Source organism: Octopus bimaculoides, chromosome 5, assembly GCF_046866305.1.
Source record: "Octopus bimaculoides isolate indiv1 chromosome 5, ASM4686630v1, whole genome shotgun sequence".
NCBI classification, from domain to species: Eukaryota; Metazoa; Mollusca; class Cephalopoda; order Octopoda; family Octopodidae; genus Octopus; species Octopus bimaculoides.
The window spans coordinates 111,262,035-111,283,079 of NC_142932.1; the positions used below are offsets into that span (position 1 = coordinate 111,262,035).

A 21,045-nucleotide genomic window follows, 5' to 3' on the forward strand; every position below is an offset into this window, starting at 1 on the left:
CGTTTCCAAGTTAGGTCTAACAGCACAGCACTTTGGGCGAGTATTTTCTCTTTGTAACCGTAGTATTGCTAGTAAACATTATCATCAGCCGGGGTTCGGCTCGCCAAGACTCTCCAATTCCTTCTTTTGTGTTGTGCGTATGCTTACAATCAACCAGGCTCTTGTTTCCAGACTCTTCTTTGATGTGGTTCTTTCACAAACGTCTTTGACTACCTTCCACACTTCCTATCAGGATGATCTTGGATAATGACTCTAGTAAATATGGGTGTATAAAAACAGCGGAAGCTCGTCGAATGAATTATATCTATTTCAAGTTTAACAGCACTAGCTGATCTATTTGTTGCCTTTAGAGGGGGCTTTCGCTCTTTCGCAAGCATTCTGACTAGATCTTCGGATTCTTCCTTAGACGCAATTCTGAATGACTACATAACGCGTTTCCCGGCGATTAAAAGACGAAAGCAGCATGTGATATGTAATCGCTCAGAATCGTATGTATGGAATTTCATTTATTCACATTACAGAGAACCCGTGGGAGAGGTTGTAAGTTTAAATTCACCCTAATCTATTTTCTCAAACGAGACTTAAAAGAGTCTTGATTCAATTTCCTACTTCAGATGATCTTTGCTTTTAATCTTCGGCCTAGAACAAATCATCTACTGGGCTACTCCTATAAAAACCTCACAGAGACTATTTCTACAGAGATTATCGGCCTCACTACATTGATCTGCATTATAACGTTGCTAATACAATTTCAATCCTCTGAGATTTCAATGTAATCTGGTAATCGGGCACCAAAGGGATTTGGCCAGCTGTGACTGCCATATATAATTGTTACCTTAAGCAATTATATATATATATATATGTGTGTGTGTGTGTGTGTGTGTGTGTAGTGAGAGAGAGAGAGTATATATTGTATATATATATATATATATATATATATATATATATATATATATATATATATATATATATAGGGTGCAGTGTCGCACCGATAACCAGGTGGCGGCCTATCTGCTTGGGGTTAATGGAACAGCCATTTATTAGTAAAGTTCAGTGGTTCTCAAACTTTTCAAAAATTTTTCGTGCCGGTTCCCTTACAGTTTTTTCGATGATTCGCGGTCCCCTATAAAATGCAGGATAATCAACATAGAAAAAAACTGACATACGTTCGTGTACCGTAATTTCCGGACTATAAACCGCACTGCCCATAGACCCACAACCCCGAAAACCACAACTTAATCCAGGCAATGTCCCATTGGGATACCATAAATGCACATGAAAATATGGGGAATCAGTTGATCAATTGGTTAGAAAATAAATTTGAAACGAAAAATACCGACAGCGCACACACGATCAACCGTTATACCCGCATATTTTTTATCGGTCAATCGTACTTGTACAACAAGTGTGATCAGTAAATGAGCGTGTAGGAGTGATGTGGGTTTTTGAGGCCAACGACAAAAAGGATGATAGCATGCGTAAAAATAGAAATTCTTGAAATTTTAAAACTTAAACTGTCTCAAGCCACCCCGTTTTCACGATACTTCAGTGTCCCTTCGCAGTCTCCCTAAAATTGCTTCGCGGACCCCAGTTTGAGAACCACTGGTATAGTTACTGCTCTGATCTCTTCTTGAGATTTTACGACTAGCTATTTTGCTTGATATATATATATATATATATATATATATATATATATATAGTAAGATAAGGATTCAGATAGAATCAGGTATTGGGAAAGATATGCACCAGGTAGGGTTTGATAAACCTGTAGTTCCGGCCTATGGTTGGTAAGTATCAAATAGGCTATTCCGATTGTGTACTTCAGAGAAAACCAACCCTATGAGTATTTAGCGCCTGGAGGTTGATCCAAAGTACGCGCTACGTTGAATTGTACGTTGTTGGTATACTCTAGGGCAGTGGTTCCCCAACCAGTGGTCCGCAAAGGTAGGACTGAGAGTCCGTAAACATGTTAAGCTGACAGACCTTTCAATATCATTTAAATAAAAGGGGTCCTTGGTAGTGAAAAAGTTGGAACCACTGCTCTAGGGGGTCTGACAAGTTGTAAATCCCCTTGGTTTATTATAATCAAATGAATAATAACAGACGATGCATAATTGTCAGCTCATTGCAGTTGGCCTCGACAGATTTCAGCACGTCCCTGCTGTATTCTTGGGATATTCTTTTGCTTGTAAAATAACGTTTCATCTCATGATTACGGTTTTTTTTGTAATGGAGTAATGTTCTCATTCGTCTATTAAAAAGATGAGTAAGAAACAGATGTAATGAGCTGACAATTATCCACCGTCTGTTATTCATTTGATTATATATATATATATATATATATATATATATATATATATACACACACACACAGACACACACACGTCAGTTCTTGGATTGTGGCCATGCTAGTGCACCACTTGGAAGCGGTTTAGTCATTTATATCGACCTCAGTACTTAGTTTCAAGTCTGACACTTATCGTTTTCAATTTACCGAACTGCTAAATTGCGGAACATATAAACAAAATCACATAGAAACACGCACGCACACATGCTTATCGACGACGAGCTTCCGTCTGCCAATTTTACAGAGAATTACTCAACCCGAGGCTATAGTGAAACAACTTCCCCAAGATACATTACACAATTATGTAACAACAATATCAATAAGTATATGTCTGTTAAAATAGCGTGACTTAACCGGTAATGAAGCAGACAGCCACTTAATGAATATCTGGGCACCCCAGTATTTCGTCCTCATTCAGTCCTACCATGGTAAACTCCTGCGTTCTGTTTTGTTCCACAAACCACATGAGAATGCGACACTTTCACCCGTATCATTATTACTAATCACTCTTAATATGCATGTTTAATAAAATCTTGTCGTGACTAAACTACCTCATACCGCTTCTACTGTTTTTTTTTAACATATACATGCAGAAGTGAGATGGAAATTTATCATTCATGATTTTAAGAATGGTAAATGTCTTCTGTCTAAAATACAAATTAAAATAAGATTTTGTGACTAGATTTGTTTAGAATTTATTGTTATCCAAACGACCAGGTGGTTCTCCATTAGTTACTTAAGTATTAATATTTATCAGAAAATTCAGTTCACATTGGAGCAAAATGAAATTGAACCAATCTTAGATGTTATTGTTATCACGCAACTCCTTGTACATCTATCTGATCATCTGATACTATCGATAATTGGTGTGATATTGACAGCGTCGGAGAATTTAGGATTTTTTTGATATTAAGGTTTCGAAAGGGTTAATAAGTATTGTCTTGCTGGTTATCGAAATGGGCTATCATAGACTAAAAGGTTAGAATTTTTAATGGCCTGGTCAAGAGAGAAAAGGAAACATCTATGTATCCCTTCAGGGTCTCTGAGACAGATAGGGGAAGCTATCCTCAGATATGTTCACCACCCAAGAACAGGAACGATCCCACCAACTAGCTTTCAGTTTCCGTTTAGCAAATTCCGCTCACAAGATATTGGTCGACCTGAAAACACCTACTCATGGTGCCTCGCGGTGGGATCGAACCGAAAGACGATAAGGAAATCAGGGATGAATAAAGTTATTTGACTACCCTTGATTTTCCTTGATGGATCTATTAAACGTTTCGATAAAATAAGGAGAGGAAAAAATAAAATGATGTAATAATTGGTTTTGTAAATATCTCACTTATGGTACCTTAAAAACTAATTAGTCTTAATTTCGTGAAATTATGGAGAACTGCTTATTTAGATAAAAAGTACTTTTTATACTAGTAGCACCTATAAGGTTTAACGAAACATTTGAATAACCACAACTTACATGAAAGATGGGTTTGAAAAATCTTAATAACTAAATGATTTGTATGTCCACCCATACTTGAAAATAGTTAACACTTGAAGCATCTAATAGCTTTAATGAACATGCACTCATTCAGTTTTCCTCGCGTTCAACTATTAAGTTTCTATCATTGTGTCGCGCTTGCCTGCTGACTACTACAATCTTTTAGCCGCCGTTGCAGCAGCAGCTACTACATCCAGAATTACTACTACTTTCCTGACACGCTCAAACTGACTTCTTACAGTAAACTGACGACTGCACCCGTTTTCTCCACTTTCTTTACTACTTCTCCCCTACCTAGCTTTCTTCCGTGTGTGGTAGACCACTTTCTAAAGGCTCTTTCCATGAAAAATGTGAAATAGCTTTAAATATTTTTCTTTCACCTTTATATACGGATTGTTTACCAAAATGGGTTTTGAAGGAAAATCGTTCTGTCTCAAATTGTGTGTGTTATGTTTCACCTTTTTATTTTGGGTAAGTGTTTTGATTTATTAAAAATTAGGAAACATTTTTCTCTTATGTTCACAGATATTTAATACGAAATCGATCATCCTCAAAATATTACCTAAACCTATAATTAATCCTATAAATAAACACTTATCGTAATAGATTAAATGCGCTTGTTTTTCAAGCAGTTATTTAAAAGGAATATTACTAATAAAGATTGAAAAAGTAATTCTCAAAAAATTAAATCGAAACCTCTGTCAAATAAAATCTATTTGTCAATGAAAGGAACTGGTACAATGGAGTCATGTTATCAACGATATGTTAAGATAAGTGCGTGATTAACTCACAATACGAAATGATAGAAAATAAAAGTGAATCCTCTTTGTTCTGTTTGTGACAGTTGTTTCTTTAGCTTTATTCATTTTCTATTTATTACTTATTCATTTTCGCTCTCGGTTAATTTAACATGCACATATGCTTATATATATGTGTGGAGACTTGCATGTTCGTGCAAATACATTATCACTCACTATATATATATATATATATATATATATATATATATATATATACACTTGCATGTTCATGCAGATACATACATTATCACACGCACACTAATATATATATATATATATATATATATATATATATTCTGCTTGTGCGAAAAGCGTTGTTTTCCAGATTGCTTTAAATGTTACAATCAGTTTCCCTTTACATAAACAATTAAAAAATCTTTTTTCTGTCACTTGTATATTTCAAATTTTTTACGTTCATTTGAAATTTATTTTATTTTACTCGGCGATAAACGATAGAACATGTTTAATATCAATCTTCACTAAGAAATATTAAATATCTTATTTTCTGATTTTAGAACAAAAAAATACTTGTTTTTTTTAATTTTATTATTGTAATACTGATATTTCAGGGTTTAATATAAAATTTGTCGGGTTGCTGGTGTAGTTTTAGAAAAATTCACCCAAGAACTGATGTGCAAAACAACTCTGTAGTGCGTGTCATCGTACAAAACTGTTAGTAACTGGAATGCAAGTGTCACTTATAAATATATTTTCGTTATGAATAACCATTTGAACTGATCTGTTTGCCTGTCTTTAATGAAATATTTAGGTATTTTTATATTTATTTATTGTGGGTAATTCAATCATGAATCAGTGCCCCGCCTTAAAATCGAAATCCATAGCATGTATGTATGTCTATATGGCGAATAAAATGGAACACTAGAAGCAATTAAAATCGATGGGTTAAAATTTTACCGAGTTATTTTCATGTTAGTGTAAATTCAGTTGAAAATTGAGGGCGAATTAAAAGTATATTTGTATGAAATATCCACTTGCTTTTTAAAATCGCTTATCCCTAGTTGTTGCATTAATTACCCCTCTTTCTTTCTCTTTCATTGATAGTGTCACATCTGGTGGCGGAAAAAAAGAGATGCTTTTGTTCAGAATTTAATTTTTAAAATGCGAACACCACCGTCTTTTTTACGTTTTCATTCTCTCAATTTAATGGAGGGTTTGCTGTAAAATGCATGAAAACTCACGGGTTGTTTCATTCTACATTTAATTAGCTGCTTTGAACAATGAACTACTCTAGCTAGTATCGAACTAGTAAATTAATAGACGGTGAACGGCACTATACTCTACTGTTTCCATTTAGCATGAAAGCTTGTTCCAGTTGCATGCTCTTTCTAATTTAAAACAATTATTGTCTTTTGTAAGAAAATCCTGACATTTATCTGTATTTAAATGTTCCAAGTGATCTTTGACAATTTATCTGAACCTCCATGTTTAAACACAAGATTATTTTATTTATGAAATTCATAATCTTGCTAATTTTATTCCGTGATATATTCTGGTTTATAATGGTTAGATATATAGTATCTTGTTTTTTTCTTTTTTGCTCAGTAAAGGTTGCTTATTTTTTAAAAAATGAATTAGGAAATAATTGCTGTTGATAAGTAAAAGAAAAGCTATGATTTTAGTTACAAAATAACCCTTCAATGAATCAGATCCAGTGTTACAAGCATACTCTTCCGAATGATAAATTATAACTTCATTTCTATCGGAACTTCTCACAACTGTCTTACTCATTCATCTTCGAAGGCTGCGTATGATAGTCTTCCTGACTTCAATGTTATTTATAATATGAGGGCACAATGTCCTGTGTCATATAGTGGTATTAAATAGAAAGTTATGTTGCTAATGCTTTTCTCAAAGATAATTAGTAGCAGAGAAGGTGCAATGGAATGGGTTCAATCTGCCAATCCGAGGAACATTGGCAGCTATTCATTTTCCGATCATCTTCGAATACTTTCTTTTCTTTTGTTATTTCTCATAACTCTATTTCTTTTTCTCGTCTATTCTGACTTAATGTCGCTTGTTTTTAACTTTTTGTTTTTATTCTTTATCTCCAGCTGTTTTTTTTCTTCTTTTCTGTTGACTTCATCTTAACTTCCCTCATCTCAATAATTCTTTTTCTCTTCGCTTATCTCAATTAGCTGTATCTTCAATTCTTTCAGTTTGCGGCTTTTATTTTCCACTCTCTTTTCATTATCGATCTCCTTGAAGTCGCATCTTTTCTCACTATCCCGTCGATCCTAAATTTTCTCGCCACATTTTGCCGTACACTTCAACTCTTTAAAACCCCAAGCAATTAGGCAATTAAAAGCAATTAATATTTTACTCCTCGCTAGAATTAAGGAAATACAAGGTGATTTATTATAATCATTGGTTGATATTACAAGTTGAACTATTTTAATAAATTCTTTATTGAGAAATGAAAGTAAAGTATTTAATTTCATTTACAAATACACTCAAAACATTTTTTCCTTTGTCAAACAATTAGATACATTTTTAATTAGTTGTTTAGATAGGGTGTTTTGGAATGATATTATTCGAATTTCAAAAATTTCATTTTATTTTTTATTCAGTCTTGCTACTATCAGAAATATACTATTAGTTACATCACTATTCACATATATTACTAAATCTTATTTTTTCTCCTTTTGGTTCAAACGTGTTTGTCAATTCAGTATTTGTCAAATACTTATAGGTATTCAGTTGGGAAAATCATTGCTGGCTTCACTTTCAAAGCATTCAACTGTAAAATCATTTTTTTTTTTTTTTTGTCAACAAATCGACATTTTTTTCTTTAATTTGGTGTCAAGGAAGAAAGACATCTCCCATAGCCTGTCCAGCAGGATGGGAGTGGCAAGCAATACAAGTTAACAAAAAAAAAAAACAACAAAAAAAAAGAACAATGATCTTCAATTAGCTTAATTTTTCTACAGGAATTTTTTGACATCAATTCAAGATTTTTTTGTTGTTGTTGCATTAATGTTTATAATTTTATCTTGTAGCATTTTCTTACAATGTATCGTAATCCTAATTAATATCAAAAAATCATTTGACGGGGAAAATTGTGATTCCACTATTTGTAAATTTATATTTTAAAATACAATTGTCCTTATTGTTGGCATTGATGAAATGGCTTAATTGGGTATTAAATATAGTTAATTGGTTTGTTTTTGATCAGATAAAAATTTCCAGATCAATTAGTTGCTAATTCGATTTAATTTAACGGTAACTTTATTTCAGTTAATCAAGGTCTTTAAATTTTATGTATAATCATCACTGAATGGGGAAAGGGGTGGGTATTGAATCTCCAGTTGGAAAGAAGTTCAGGCGTCACTCCTTTTAGTGATAATCAGGCAAAACTCTGAGAATCTTGGACCTTGTAAGCTTGATTTTCTGAAGACAAAATGTTAAGTCGTGTCGTGTCTTTAAACAGAACTACTTAAATCAAGTTTTAAACTGTAAATCTTTGTGTGTCCCAATACAAAAACAAGAAACTGTGTTCGATGGTTATTCAATTTTACCGTTTTATTGCATAAAGCATTAGTTTGTAATGCGAGATCGTTCAATAAAGATATAAAATTGTATAGTTAATATTCTCGGAAACTTTGGTCCGTTACCTGTCTTAGCGTCGTTCAGAGGTAGGCCATCTTGAATTACAGCTGATAATTGTACAGACCTCGTGATCCATATATCGTTTGTCATCACAACTTGATCGGCATTGACATATTCACCCACACACGTAAGGTTCATTAAACTCGTTGTCAAATATTCGATGTTGGAATAATGTTTGAAAACAATTTGAATTGATCGCGGCAATAGAAAGGACAATTTACGAATTCATCAAGCTCTCTCCTGAAAACTGACCATGCAAAAGTAACCATAGTTATTACCTGAGATAGAAAATAAAATGAGATCGAAGTCTGTATATAATTGGGGAAAACCGTGTGAATTTTCTTCCTAAAACCAATATATAGCAAGACATGAATTGGCTCAGATGGTAATAAATATGATTTAATATTGAAGTTGATTACCACATATGTTAACGTTCAATTTCTTATGTTTGCATGAGTCAAACGGAATTCCTTAGGATAGGTTTTCTACGGCTGGATGCCATTTCTGTCAGCTCTCACCTGTTTCCTAGCAAAGTAGTAGTTCCCCTTCATTGGACATCTTTTATGGAAGACTGGAAATGAATTACACCACTTATAACTATCACATGATGTCAAGATAACGAGACATGCATATATATATATATATATATATATATATATATATATATATATATATATATATATATATATAATAAACGATGGGCATCTTTCAATTTCCATCTACGAAATCCACTCATTGGTTGGCTTGGTGCTATAGTAGAACTTACTTGCCCAAGGTGCTGTGCAGGGTGGCTGAACTCAAAACCTTTGAAGTTATTTCAACTGCTTCCATTCGAAAAGATTTTTTGATGGCTAATCTAGAATAAGCACAGCTATCTCTCTTATAGTAACAAACTTTTTCTTCTTTTTCTATGCACCAACCATTATAGTGACAGATTTCTGTATAGGAACTTTATTATTTGAAAATAGTATTTGTTCATGGCAAAGATAACTTTGTCTTCTAAGACCCCTGATGCTAGAGCCAGAATAGACACCTTGTCACACATTTTGGAATAAGCCTCATCTGCTTGTTTAAGATCACCTTTTGATGTTTGAGTATTGAACTATCTTGCTTTCTTGCACTCTCTCTGTCTCTCTCTGTCTATCTGTCTCTCTCTCTCTCTCTCTCTCTCTCTTTCTCTCTATCTCTCTCTCTTTCTCTCTATCTCTCTCTCTTTCTCTCTCTCTCTCTCTCTCTCTCTCTCTCTCTCTCTCTCTCTCTCTCTCTCTCTCTCTCCTGTGAGAAAGTACACATCCAGAAATTACTAGAAGAAAAAGTTTCCTGGTTTCATTGATACTGAAGAAAAAGTTTCCTGGTTTCCTGGTTTCAATGGTACTGAAACCAAAACTCATGGGTAATGTGTCGGGAAGCTGCAATATCATCTGGCTTATAATCCCTTATCCAGTTTTCTCTTACTTCATTACTAGCATGTTTCTAGCACAGAGTTCCTAAATGCCACCTGCAGTTTCTTTGACTTCCGGCTGGCTATATACATGTAAATTGATATGGGATCGTTGGTATTTTTCCTTTCTCTTCTCTGTTAAGAGCCAGCATTTTCCTCCCTAAAATCATATCAAAATATACAGGAAATGAGAACCAATTTACTGGTTCTTCTTCTTCCTCTGCTCCAATTTCTGTGGACTTTGGTTCACCTGTGATCACCATTTATGCAGAACATACCTGCTATTCATCATTAAAAAATACTCTCTTATTCATTATCTCTAACCCATAACTGCTAACATGGTTGCATTCAGTATTATAACTCGTTTCCCAAATATGGTGTTTGTACCCACTTGAAATTCCACTTTATTCACCTAAGCATAACCTACAAAGATTTTCTATTACTTGGGTTCAAATGCTTTATGCAATTCCTTTTTAAATTTATCTTTTTTTTCTTTAGCACTCCAAAATTTCTCCAATTAACAATTGTTTCATCCTGCACTGAGAACTATCTCCCTTCATCTCTCTCTCTCTCTCTCTCTCTAAAACCATATTCTTTGATTTTAATGCACACAATTTCTTTTGGCTTCCCTCCACATTCTATGTCACTGCTGATTTGATACAGGAAGTTGAAGAAACTGATTCAGACAGTTCATCTTGAACCCATCACACTTTTATAACACTGGTCCAGTTAACAGGATTTCTGTAGATAAAACCATATTTTCTGCCCACTTTGCTTCCAATTTTGTGCATCTCAAAACACTTTCTGGAACCCCCTTAATGTTAACTTTGCATGAACCCAACACAGCAAATATTTTATTGTTTCCCCTCAGTGTACTCTTTAAGACAGACTCCACCCTTACTGAATTCTTCAACCACTGTCTTTATTGCTTTGTATCAGAAATTGAAGAAATGATTCACTGTGCCCTGTTCCCAAGAAGGGCAACCTCTCTGAACTTCCAGCCACCAATTTATTGTTCTTGCATCAAACATATAAATGATAACCATCAAGTCTCTTTTTAGTTGCTTTCTCTGTTACCAATAGTGTAGCTTTTGTAAAGACAAATTTACTATATTAACTAGTTTGTATGTTACATTCAAATCAATGGTCATTGCTTTTGAGAACTCTCAAAGTAATGTTGGTTTTGACATCAGCAAAGTGTTTGAATTTGTCTAGCAAGAAAACCCGGTAAAGTCAACAATTTGTTCTTTTATGCTACAATTGTAATGTTTTCTTAAGCTAATCCATTTGATCGAGCTAAAGAGAAAAAGATTATTTGTATTAAACGTATGAAATTAGCTAATTATCAGATAAGATTTTCCTGATAGCCTTTGAAGCTTTTATTTTATTTTCTGATATTCACACTCAGCTATGTCTCAGATAAAAATTTGAGTGGTGGGGGAAAGAAAGATTAGTTATGATACAATATTCCCTTTTTTTTTTTTTTTTCTCACTGGTTCGAGCCATCTGACTGTGACCATGCTAGAGCACCACTTCTGACAGTTTAAGTTGACCCTAGTACTTATTTGTTTCTTGTTTTATCAATTTCTATTTATAAAAAGGCTGTTATCTTTTCGATATACTTTTTTTATTTTATTTAAATGGCACTATAGTCAAGCATACATAGGACACAGACATTTGGTGGGCTTTTGCACACAATCCGTTTACCAAATTCTACTCACAAGGTATTTGTCAACCTCGGACATTAATAGAAGATTGTTCTCTGAGGTACCATACATGGTTATGGGATCTATCCCATAACCAAATGGTTGTGAATCTAACTTCCTATTTATTCAGCCATGTTTGCATTCAAGAAATAGGCCTGTTATTATTTCATAATAAAGGGCATTGAGAAGATAAAATCATAGCAACAGACAAAATGCTTAGGTGCATTTCCCAACTCATTACATTTCGAGTTCAAATACTGATGAAGTCTACTCTGCCTTTTCATCTTTTATTGTTGATAAAATGCGTAGCAGTTGAGCACAGGGGTCAACATGATCATCTTATCTCCCTCTAAAAAATGTGTTGGCCTTGTGCCAAATTTAAAACCATTATTATTTCATAATCATTGTCTTTAGTATCATAATTGTCAGGTTCTGTTTTCTATCGTAACAAGGCATAGTGGGAGTTGACAGTAAAGTACCTTCCCAGATACCTTAATCTTACTTCATCTGTTATATATATATCCAATGTTCTCAAGCCTCATGTAACCACTCCCTTCAGCTCTGACTGGAAGAACTTACATTAGCTAATGCTTTTCATATACAATAGCCTTCTTGGTTTATTTGTGCTTTGACTTTGTAAGTTAAGATTGCATTATCATGAACTTTTCTCAACGTATACTTCTGTAAATTCTCTACATTCCCTGCCCATGTTTCATCGCTTTACAAAGCAAAGACTTGTGCATCTCATTTTGTGTTACATACTAAGATATAAACCCTTTTGTTGTGTAATCTCAATCAGCATAATTTATTGATAAATCAAGGATGTATTAATGTAGCTATGGTGATAGTCTAAATAACCTTTTAAAACTATGGGAGTGATAATTCATTTAAGATATAACAATAGTGGTTTCTATACATTGTAATGTGTCAACTTTTGGATGTCATATATTAGGGTCAATTGATTTTTTTCTTGTTTGTTTTTACTGAGAATATTTTATCTAGGCACATAGAACTCACAATTATTGTAACCTAATGAATGAATCCATATGTGGTCATTTGACCTGCAAGAAATAGTAGTAAAATTTCTTCAAATCACCATCTTAAAATCTACCATCTTAAAAAAAAAACTGACACACAGGGCAACACAGTCATAGATATACAAAAAAAATAAGGATTATTCCCTGCAAAAATATGGTACCACAATTAACATACTATGTGAGACATTTTGTAACAACCTTCGCTTCTGTTTTAAGATCAACTCTTAATGCTTGAGTATTGAAATTTCCTGCTTTGTTGCAAGTACTCAGGAATTAAATAGTTACAGCTAGAAAATCTTATATTTGTAGCTATAATTACAGTTGACTTGGACAAAACAACACCCTCATAATTGGCATTGATGGATGTTATTTTATACCAGTTAAAAACTGAAATAATTTTGTTTGGTAACAAACACTATTTTCATAAAGTTAATTCTATCACGTTTTGAAAGTAATGTTAATTTTTGAAAACTTGTCAATTATTAGATTTTTAAGACTAAAAACTGATGAAACTGAGAAGTTTTAACTTCTCAGTTTCATGAAATTTTTATTCTTGTAAGTTGATGTAAAATCATTTTGACTCGGAGTTGTTTTAACACTGAAATCATCATCATCATCGTTTAACGTCCGCTTTCCATGCTAGCATGGGTTGGACGATTTGACTGAGGACTGGTGAAACCGGATGGCAACACCAGGCTCCAATCTAATTTGGCAGAGTTTCTACAGCTGGATGCCCTTCCTAACGCCAACCACTCAGAGAGTGTAGTGGGTGCTTTTACGTGTCACCCGCACGAAAACGGCCACGCTCGAAATGGTGTCTTTTATGTGCCATCCGCACAAGCCAGTCCAGGGGCACTGGCAACGATCTCGCTCGAAAATCCTACGGGAGCCAGTCAGGCGGGTACTGGCAACGGCCACGCTCAAAATGGTGCATCTCATGTGCCACCCGCACAAGAGCCAGTCCAGGGGCACTGGCAACGATCTTACTTGGCTTGCCGGGTCTTCTCACGCACAGCACATTTCCAAAGGTCTCGGTCAGTAGTCATCGCCTCGGTGAGGCCCAATGTACGAAGGTCTTGCCTCACCACCTCAACCCAGGTCTTCCTGGGCCTACTGATAATTTTTCTTCAAATAGATGCAGACGTGGTTGAATGGTTAAGAGGCTTACTTTGCAGCAGTATGATTCTGAGTTCAGTCCCATTGTGTGGCACCTTGGGCAAGTGTATTTTATTATAGCCCTGGGCTGATCAATACCTTGTGAGAATTTGGGTGACAAAAATTGTGTGGAAACTTGTCACACACATGTATGCATGCACATGTGTGTATTCCCCCTCCCCCACTTGACAGTTGGTTTGTTTATATCCCTGTGACTGAGGTTTGACAAGAGATTGGTAGAATAAGTACTAGACTTTCAAAAAATAACTACTCTGGTAGATTTGTTAGACTAAACCCTTCAAGGTGGTGCCCCAGCATGACCGCAATCCAATGACTGAAACTGGTAAAAAATATATAAAATAATTCTGGGGTTTTCAGTATTCACCATCAGTTTACAATCCCTTTTTCCTTTTTATATATAAAATTTTATTTGTATTTAGATCCTTGTGGCTGTCTAGTAAAACTCTTACCCCTAAAATAGGAAAAGTGACAGACTAAAAGAATTTCTCTCTCTTTCTGCCCTATTTTTTTTGTCACCACCAACATTCTTACTATCGTCACCGTCATCTGGATGTATTACTATTCAATGAAAGGATTTGGTGAAGTAAACACTTTTGAATATTCCCTCCACATTCATATGGTGTCATAGTTTTAAGAACTGAAGCATAAAATGTGGGATAAAAATGTCTGGCTCTGAAATCAAGTGATATCAAGTTTCAAGAACATTGAAAAAGACACATATCAAATGTTATGTTAATGTAGTTTTACTAAGCTCTTTCTCAACACTGTTCTTCATTACTTCAGCAAACTCCCTATGATTCCAACCTACTGTAACTATAGTTTCTCAAATGAATATGTTCGACAATCCCATGTGGCAACATATATAAAAAAATGTCCTCAATAAAATAGGTCACTTGAGAATAGTATTGAAAAACAAATGAAGTGTGTTTCAGTTTATGTCATATATTCCTCCAACTGAACTAATGTGAAATATCAAGTTATTATTACTAGTTTATTGTAGGATTAATCTTGGAGATAACCAGTATAGATTTGATGTTTTTATGAAGCTAGTTCATCATCTCATCGATCTGAATTCAATTCTGTTAGGAGCAGCTGTGCCTTTTATTTTTGTTTCAGCACAATAAGTACCAGTAATATGAGGTTATGCTTCAAATTTAGGCACAAAGCTGGCAACTTTCACAGGGAGGGGATTGTTTACATTAGCTCTAGTATTAGACTGGTACTTTATTGACTCTGAAAGTATGAAAGACAAAGTTGACCTTGGTGGAAATTGAACTTGGAACATAAAGACTGGGAAAAAATATTTTTCTAATACAGGCACAAAGTCAAAAACTTGTGCAAGTGGCTAATCAATGAAATTGACCCCTGTATACAACTATAACTCAAGTGGTACTTTATTCCACCTGAAAACTGAAAGGTTGGTATACATATTTGACTCTGGCTGTATTTGAAATCGCAATGTAAAGAACCAGAAGAAAGACAGCAAGGTATTCTTTTCTGATTTGCTGACAATTCTGGTGTACTGGTAGTACAAGATGTTCAGGTGTAATTTGACAGTTTGCATAAAAGGAAAAGAAAACACAATATCCTGTCCCCACCCCAAAAAAAAATTGATTATGGCCGGAGGATAAGTTTATTCAAAGTAGCTACCCTCAACTTCCACTGTGACCTCAAGATGGCTCTAGAACTTGGGCATATACATTCCTCACTGTGTCCTTGGGAAGATCAAACATCTTGATCTTGGCCACCAGCTCTTCCTTGGTATTGCAAGCAGAGCAGTTGGCGTTTTTTCTCAACTGCACTCTACATGTAGTAATCGATGGGATTACTATCAAGAGAATTAGGAGGCCAAAAATTGGGGCTGTTCAAGTTATAGAAATTCTCCAACCACTTCTGACTCTGTCTAGAGGTATGGCAAAGAGCCAAGTCCTATTGTCACACATATGGCCTTTCATCATCAACCTTCTCCAGCCAGAGATTGATCAGTTTCCAGCAGCTTCGCATAGCCATCTGAATTGAGCCTAAGTCTCTGTTCAAAAATGTGGGGATGAATTTACAGCACAGTGAGTCATGATGTTGGCATTTTGATACCTGGTGTGAATAATGATACAGGAAATTCTTTTCCAATATTCAGATGGCTTCCAATCCTTGTCAGCTAACTTTTTCTCAATTACAACTTTAATCTTTATGCTTTCCATTGACCGTTCACCAATATATTAAAGCTGTTCCTGAAAAAAAAGCAAAAAATGAGATATAAAACAAATCTCATAAAATTTAGCCCAACCACTCTGTACATATTGTTCCAGTGTGAATGTTGCATATGAAGCTTATTTTCTCAGTTAGTTGGCCTGTGAAAGCAGTATCTCTCGTTTGTCCATATCTTATATTGAGTGCAGCATATGGAGTACACATCTGCTATATGTGAATGCATGAGTATATATATATATATATATATATATATATATATATATATATATATCATTGTCATTAGTCTTCCATGCTAGCATGGTTTGGACATTTTGACTTGGATCCAATCCACTGGAGGATTGCATGAACTCCAATGTCTGCTTTGGCATGGTTTCTATAGCTTCATTCTGTTCCTATTGCCGAACATTCTATAGTTTACTGGGTGTGTTTTTGTCACACCGGCACTAGAGAAATCAAATCACCAAGTAATGAGTAAGACAAAGAAATAACGACCCTGCCCCATCAGCAAACTGAGTGAGTTGTAGCAGAGGGAGAGGTGGCTTTATGCCAGGTGCTGAGAGGCTGAAGTATGATAGGATGGACACAGGTGTCTCTTGCTATAAAAAAAGAGACATGACTACAACTGAAAAGAAAAGAATATTGGTGACAGGTGTTGGAGCATATTTTCAAGGTGCAAGAAGGTGTGCATAAGGTAATATGGATTTGAGGATCAGGTGGGATGAGTGGACAAGTTCATAGGAGTGTAAGAGGAGAGTGACAGGTGGTATGTAGTGAATGGTGTAAAAGGGTTGAAGTGTGGTTAATGGTAAATATCAGTATGGGGGGGGAGAAGGCAAAAGAAAGAGCTCAGAAAGAAGGTGATAAGTGACGGTGCAGGAAGGGTGGAGAGCAGAAGTATAATACCCCTCCCCACTGCTGAATATGCATAAGAAAATAGGATGATGTGTGGGTGGGAGAGCAGAGGGAGGTAGATGTACAGGGACAAGTGGAGGTGAGTTATGTAGTAGTGGCTATGGTGAATAGGAAAGAAAAGTGGTGTGTGGGGAAGATGTTGATGGTAGATATGAGAAAGAATATACACATGATTGCATTTGCAGATGTTTATATACCTTATATATATATATAATAATTTTTTTCCCAGAGGATGTACCATCTATACACCTTATCTATGTATCCATGTTATTTATATATATATAGGGACTTAGTTTAGTGGTCTCCCATGAGAATGACATGGTAGCTTGTAATATGCTTTTGGTAATTTATTTGCCACCCACTCTTGATGCAGAATGTGACAATTGGACAGAGTGGGGCTGCACAGCACTTGGCTGGTATTCTGCACAGTTTCAACTGAGCAAACTAGAGCAAGTGTGATATGAACAAATGTGCTTTAATCAAATATATGCTGCCTGGACCAAGAATCTTACTCAGAATCGTGTAACTACTAAATCACATGCTTTCACACACACACACACACGCCACTTACACACATGCTTCTGTGTGTGTGAGTAGATATGCATTCCTGATATGAGATTATGTTGAAACAAATAGGAATGGCCAATCCAGATACATGCAGTGTGGATGCATTATGAAAGACCTGAAGCAACAACTGCATGTTTTTGATAAGGTCCTAAATTATGACAAACTAACTGATTAATTGACTGAAAGAATTAGTGAAGCAATGAATAAGTTAATCTAATTTATTAACTAAGTGAAACAGGACCGGTGCATTCTTTTTTTAAACAAATTTCCCCTTGCAAGAGATAACATATATATATATATATATATATATATATATATATATATATATATATATATATCTCAAGGTTTTCTTGTAGCTAGTTGTAATCTACAGGGTGTCCACAAAGTCTGGGTACATGGAGTAAATAAAATCATAACATAAACAATTAAATATAAGAAATAATAATTTCTTAAAGTATGTGTTAATCCCCATGTACTCAGACTTTGTGGACACCCTGTAGTACTTCCTATGGTATGGTTGGTTAACAGTGTCTAAACTGACACATTTTCCAGTCTAGCTTGGTGATGAGGATTGGTTGAAACTAAATTTGAAGAAAAAAAGAGGAGCCTGTTAAAGGTACAAATGAACCATACATAGGGTCAGTGATTGTCTATGACTTAGTGCAAAGGTAATAAAAATACAAGAAGTGTTGAGTAAGTGTACTGTAAGACTGCTTTGAAGGTATTGAAGCATTGGTTCTTGTCAGAACAGTCCTGTAGATGTTTCTCAGATTTGAGATCTTGGTGTCGTTCAGTTTTGGTCATCTTGAGCAATGTAATGTATTTGATGCACAGGAACTTTTTGGAACCAGAAAAAAATGGCTAACACTTTGTAAATAGTAGGATATCATGTCTCTAGTAGAATACTGCAATTTCTCCACTTGTGGGAGCACATGGTAATTTATAGCATAAGTAAGAGCGTTCATGATTCTCACTATAGATGTAGCATTGGTAAAAGCATTTGTGGTTCTCTGGTTGCCCATGCATCTATGACGTCCTTTGCTGCTGTGCTTTAAGAAGAGCTGTCTGTATAAGAAGTTCTTGTTCTCAGATGTAAGTTGATATTCACCATAAAATATATATAGTTTAGATTGCATTTTGGATGGTAATATTCTAAATGACCTCAAACAAGTTTCTGTATCCTTTGAAAGGCTCAGAAATATTCTAAACAACAATCTCAGCCATCATCGCCTCCAAGTGGTTGTAACCAAGATGTGTCTCACAATGATGTACCAGTAATCTCAGTCCTCCATTAACTTTAGTAAATCCTCAGTTTCCTGTTGTGTGTATCTGCCAGTAATACCAGTAAGATGAATTCAGCCTTCATACTAGGGTCCTTATCTACAGAACAGCTTGTGTTTTTACTCTTCAGAATAAGAGACATTAAGGCTCTGGAGGCCTTTACACTGTCTCCATGAGATTCTTTCAGGTACCTTATAAGATTTACGGACATGGGAATTTTACAAATTTGACACTTGTCTCCTCAGTAGGATCTTCTTTACCTTATCTACACTATAATCATTATCTTTGCTGGAAAGGGTTCCAAAACAAGCTGAAGACCATTTTGAAGAGGTCTGACAACAACTTTTCAAATGTAGAAGATCCATTTATTGATGATGTTGGTCTTGTTGTTGGAGTGCAATTGAAGACATGGAAGAGAAACAAACTCAGTTCTATGAGAAAAAGTGAAAAAAACTGGCCTGCATGCAGTGCCACCTGTTCACTCCAATGAAACATTTACATGTCTTGACTTCAGCTGAGACTGTACTTCAAGGATTGGGAAATACAGTCATCAAGGAATCTATAAATGATAATTATCACAGAATTTTTATGGACAATAAGTAGTGTGAACATGTGTATGTATTTAAAACTGCATATGTATTTGGTTATTTCAGTTTGGAATGATTTAATAAACCAATTCATATATTTTAGTTTAGAATAGTTCTCAATTTCTGAGCTGGTGTTTATTTTTTTTAATCTGGTATTTTGGATTTGATTACAGCTCATTTTTCTGTTAGTATCCCTACTTGCTAGGGGTATTTTCTCCAATGTAATGGCTTGAGGTACATAGTTTCAAGATTTAAGGCACCAGAAATTTGTGAATTTTTGCAGGGATATTAGTAAATCAAACAATATCTGGATCTTAGGTTGTTTAGTATTTTTCATTCTTTGTTTTTATAGGTTTATCCTCTGTTGTGGAATCTTTACAAAGTTTATAGTAGGAACACAAAGTAAGGGAGCATAGCTGAAAGAAATTGTTTAGCTCTAGCTTGTATAATGACATTTAGTAGCAAACATTCTAACTGCTCTGCTTGTCTAGGCTAAATTAATGTGAAAACTGTAATTACAATAATGGTTATGGAATAATTTAAGAAAAAGGTTTAGTTGAAGGTTTAGGAGATACATATTATACCATTCAACCACCACCAATTTTAACTTGGGAGTAACTTCATTGCCGATTTATTTCTGTATTATATGAGAATGCAGGTTTGCTGGTTATTCCTTGCGATTATTCCCTCATCAGGAGTAATAGCAAATTAATGAATGAGCTAATTTATTTTTAGGATTATGACATTTCAGTTGTATTCAGCTTGCTTAAAATAAAGATGAGGAATGTGATTTAGCGTGTGTTTGTGTATGTTCAAACATGCACACTTGTATATGTGTGTGTGTGTGTGCGAGTATAGAATGTCCATCCATTGGAATAGAATTGAGTGAACAGCCATGAATGGTGAGTCATCTTTTGTGTTGGGGAAACAAATACAGAATGCACATTTTTCACTATTTGTGCGGATTCTCCATTAACATCAAGACTTTTAATGTGTAAAATGGCTTTCGACTATGTATTAAGTATATTATCTAAATAACTAAATCTGGGATGGGGATCCTTTTTTTAGTACCAAAGGTGAAATGCAAGTGTATAAAAAAAGCCTATGGAGTAAAGACATAATCTGTGTTGGGAAAAATAATTCTTGTATTTTACAAATTCATAGGTATTTTTTATTTGTTTCAGTTAGACTGTGGTCATGCTGGGTGGGATACCACCTTAAAGGGTTTAGTTGAACAAATTGGTCCCCAGTACTTTTTTTAAAGTCTGGTATTCAATTATTCTCTTTTTGCCAAACAACTAAATTACAGGGATGTAAGCAAACCAATGATGGGTGTCAAGCAGGAAAACACACTCTCACTCACTCACTCACTCACTCACTCACTCACTCACTCACTCGCTCGCTCGCTCACTCTCTCTCTCTCTCTCTCTCTCTCTCTCTCTCTCTTTCTCTCTCTCTCTCTCTCTCTCTCTCTCTCTCTCTCTCTCTCTCTCTCTCTCTCTCTCTCTCTCTCTCTCTCTCTCTCTCTCTCTCTCTCTCTCTCACACACACAATAGGCTTCTTTCAGTTTCCATGTATCAGATCCACTAAATGGGCTTTAGGTATGAAATGTATATTAAATAACTATTTCAATCTCGGGGGTTAAACCATTTTATTGTAGAGACTGCATTAAGAGCCAGTTTCTGATTTGAAAATTACCAAAATTTTGCTGCCAGCCAATACGTTTTTGTTCCGGTATATAGGCATAATCATGTTTTAATTGTTCTTGTGAAGTCACATTGATTATATTGCATTTAAGATGCAAGCTGGTTTCTAAATATTCTTAAAAAGTACCATACTCTTTCAATTATATACTGTTTTT

General features: G+C 35.0%; 1 protein-coding gene across 1 annotated transcript in view; it reads left to right on the top strand.

The window, feature by feature from the left end:
• Positions 1 to 4,028: 4,028 nt before the first annotated feature.
• LOC106871756 (tetraspanin-8) overlaps positions 4,029 to 21,045 on the top strand; it is a 107,824-nt gene continuing 90,807 nt past the window's right edge. Inside the window, exon 1 of the mRNA XM_014918391.3 lies at positions 4,029 to 4,313. Coding sequence (XP_014773877.1) covers positions 4,248 to 4,313 — 66 coding nt within the window. The 5' untranslated portion in view covers positions 4,029 to 4,247. The remainder of the gene's footprint in view (positions 4,314 to 21,045) is intronic.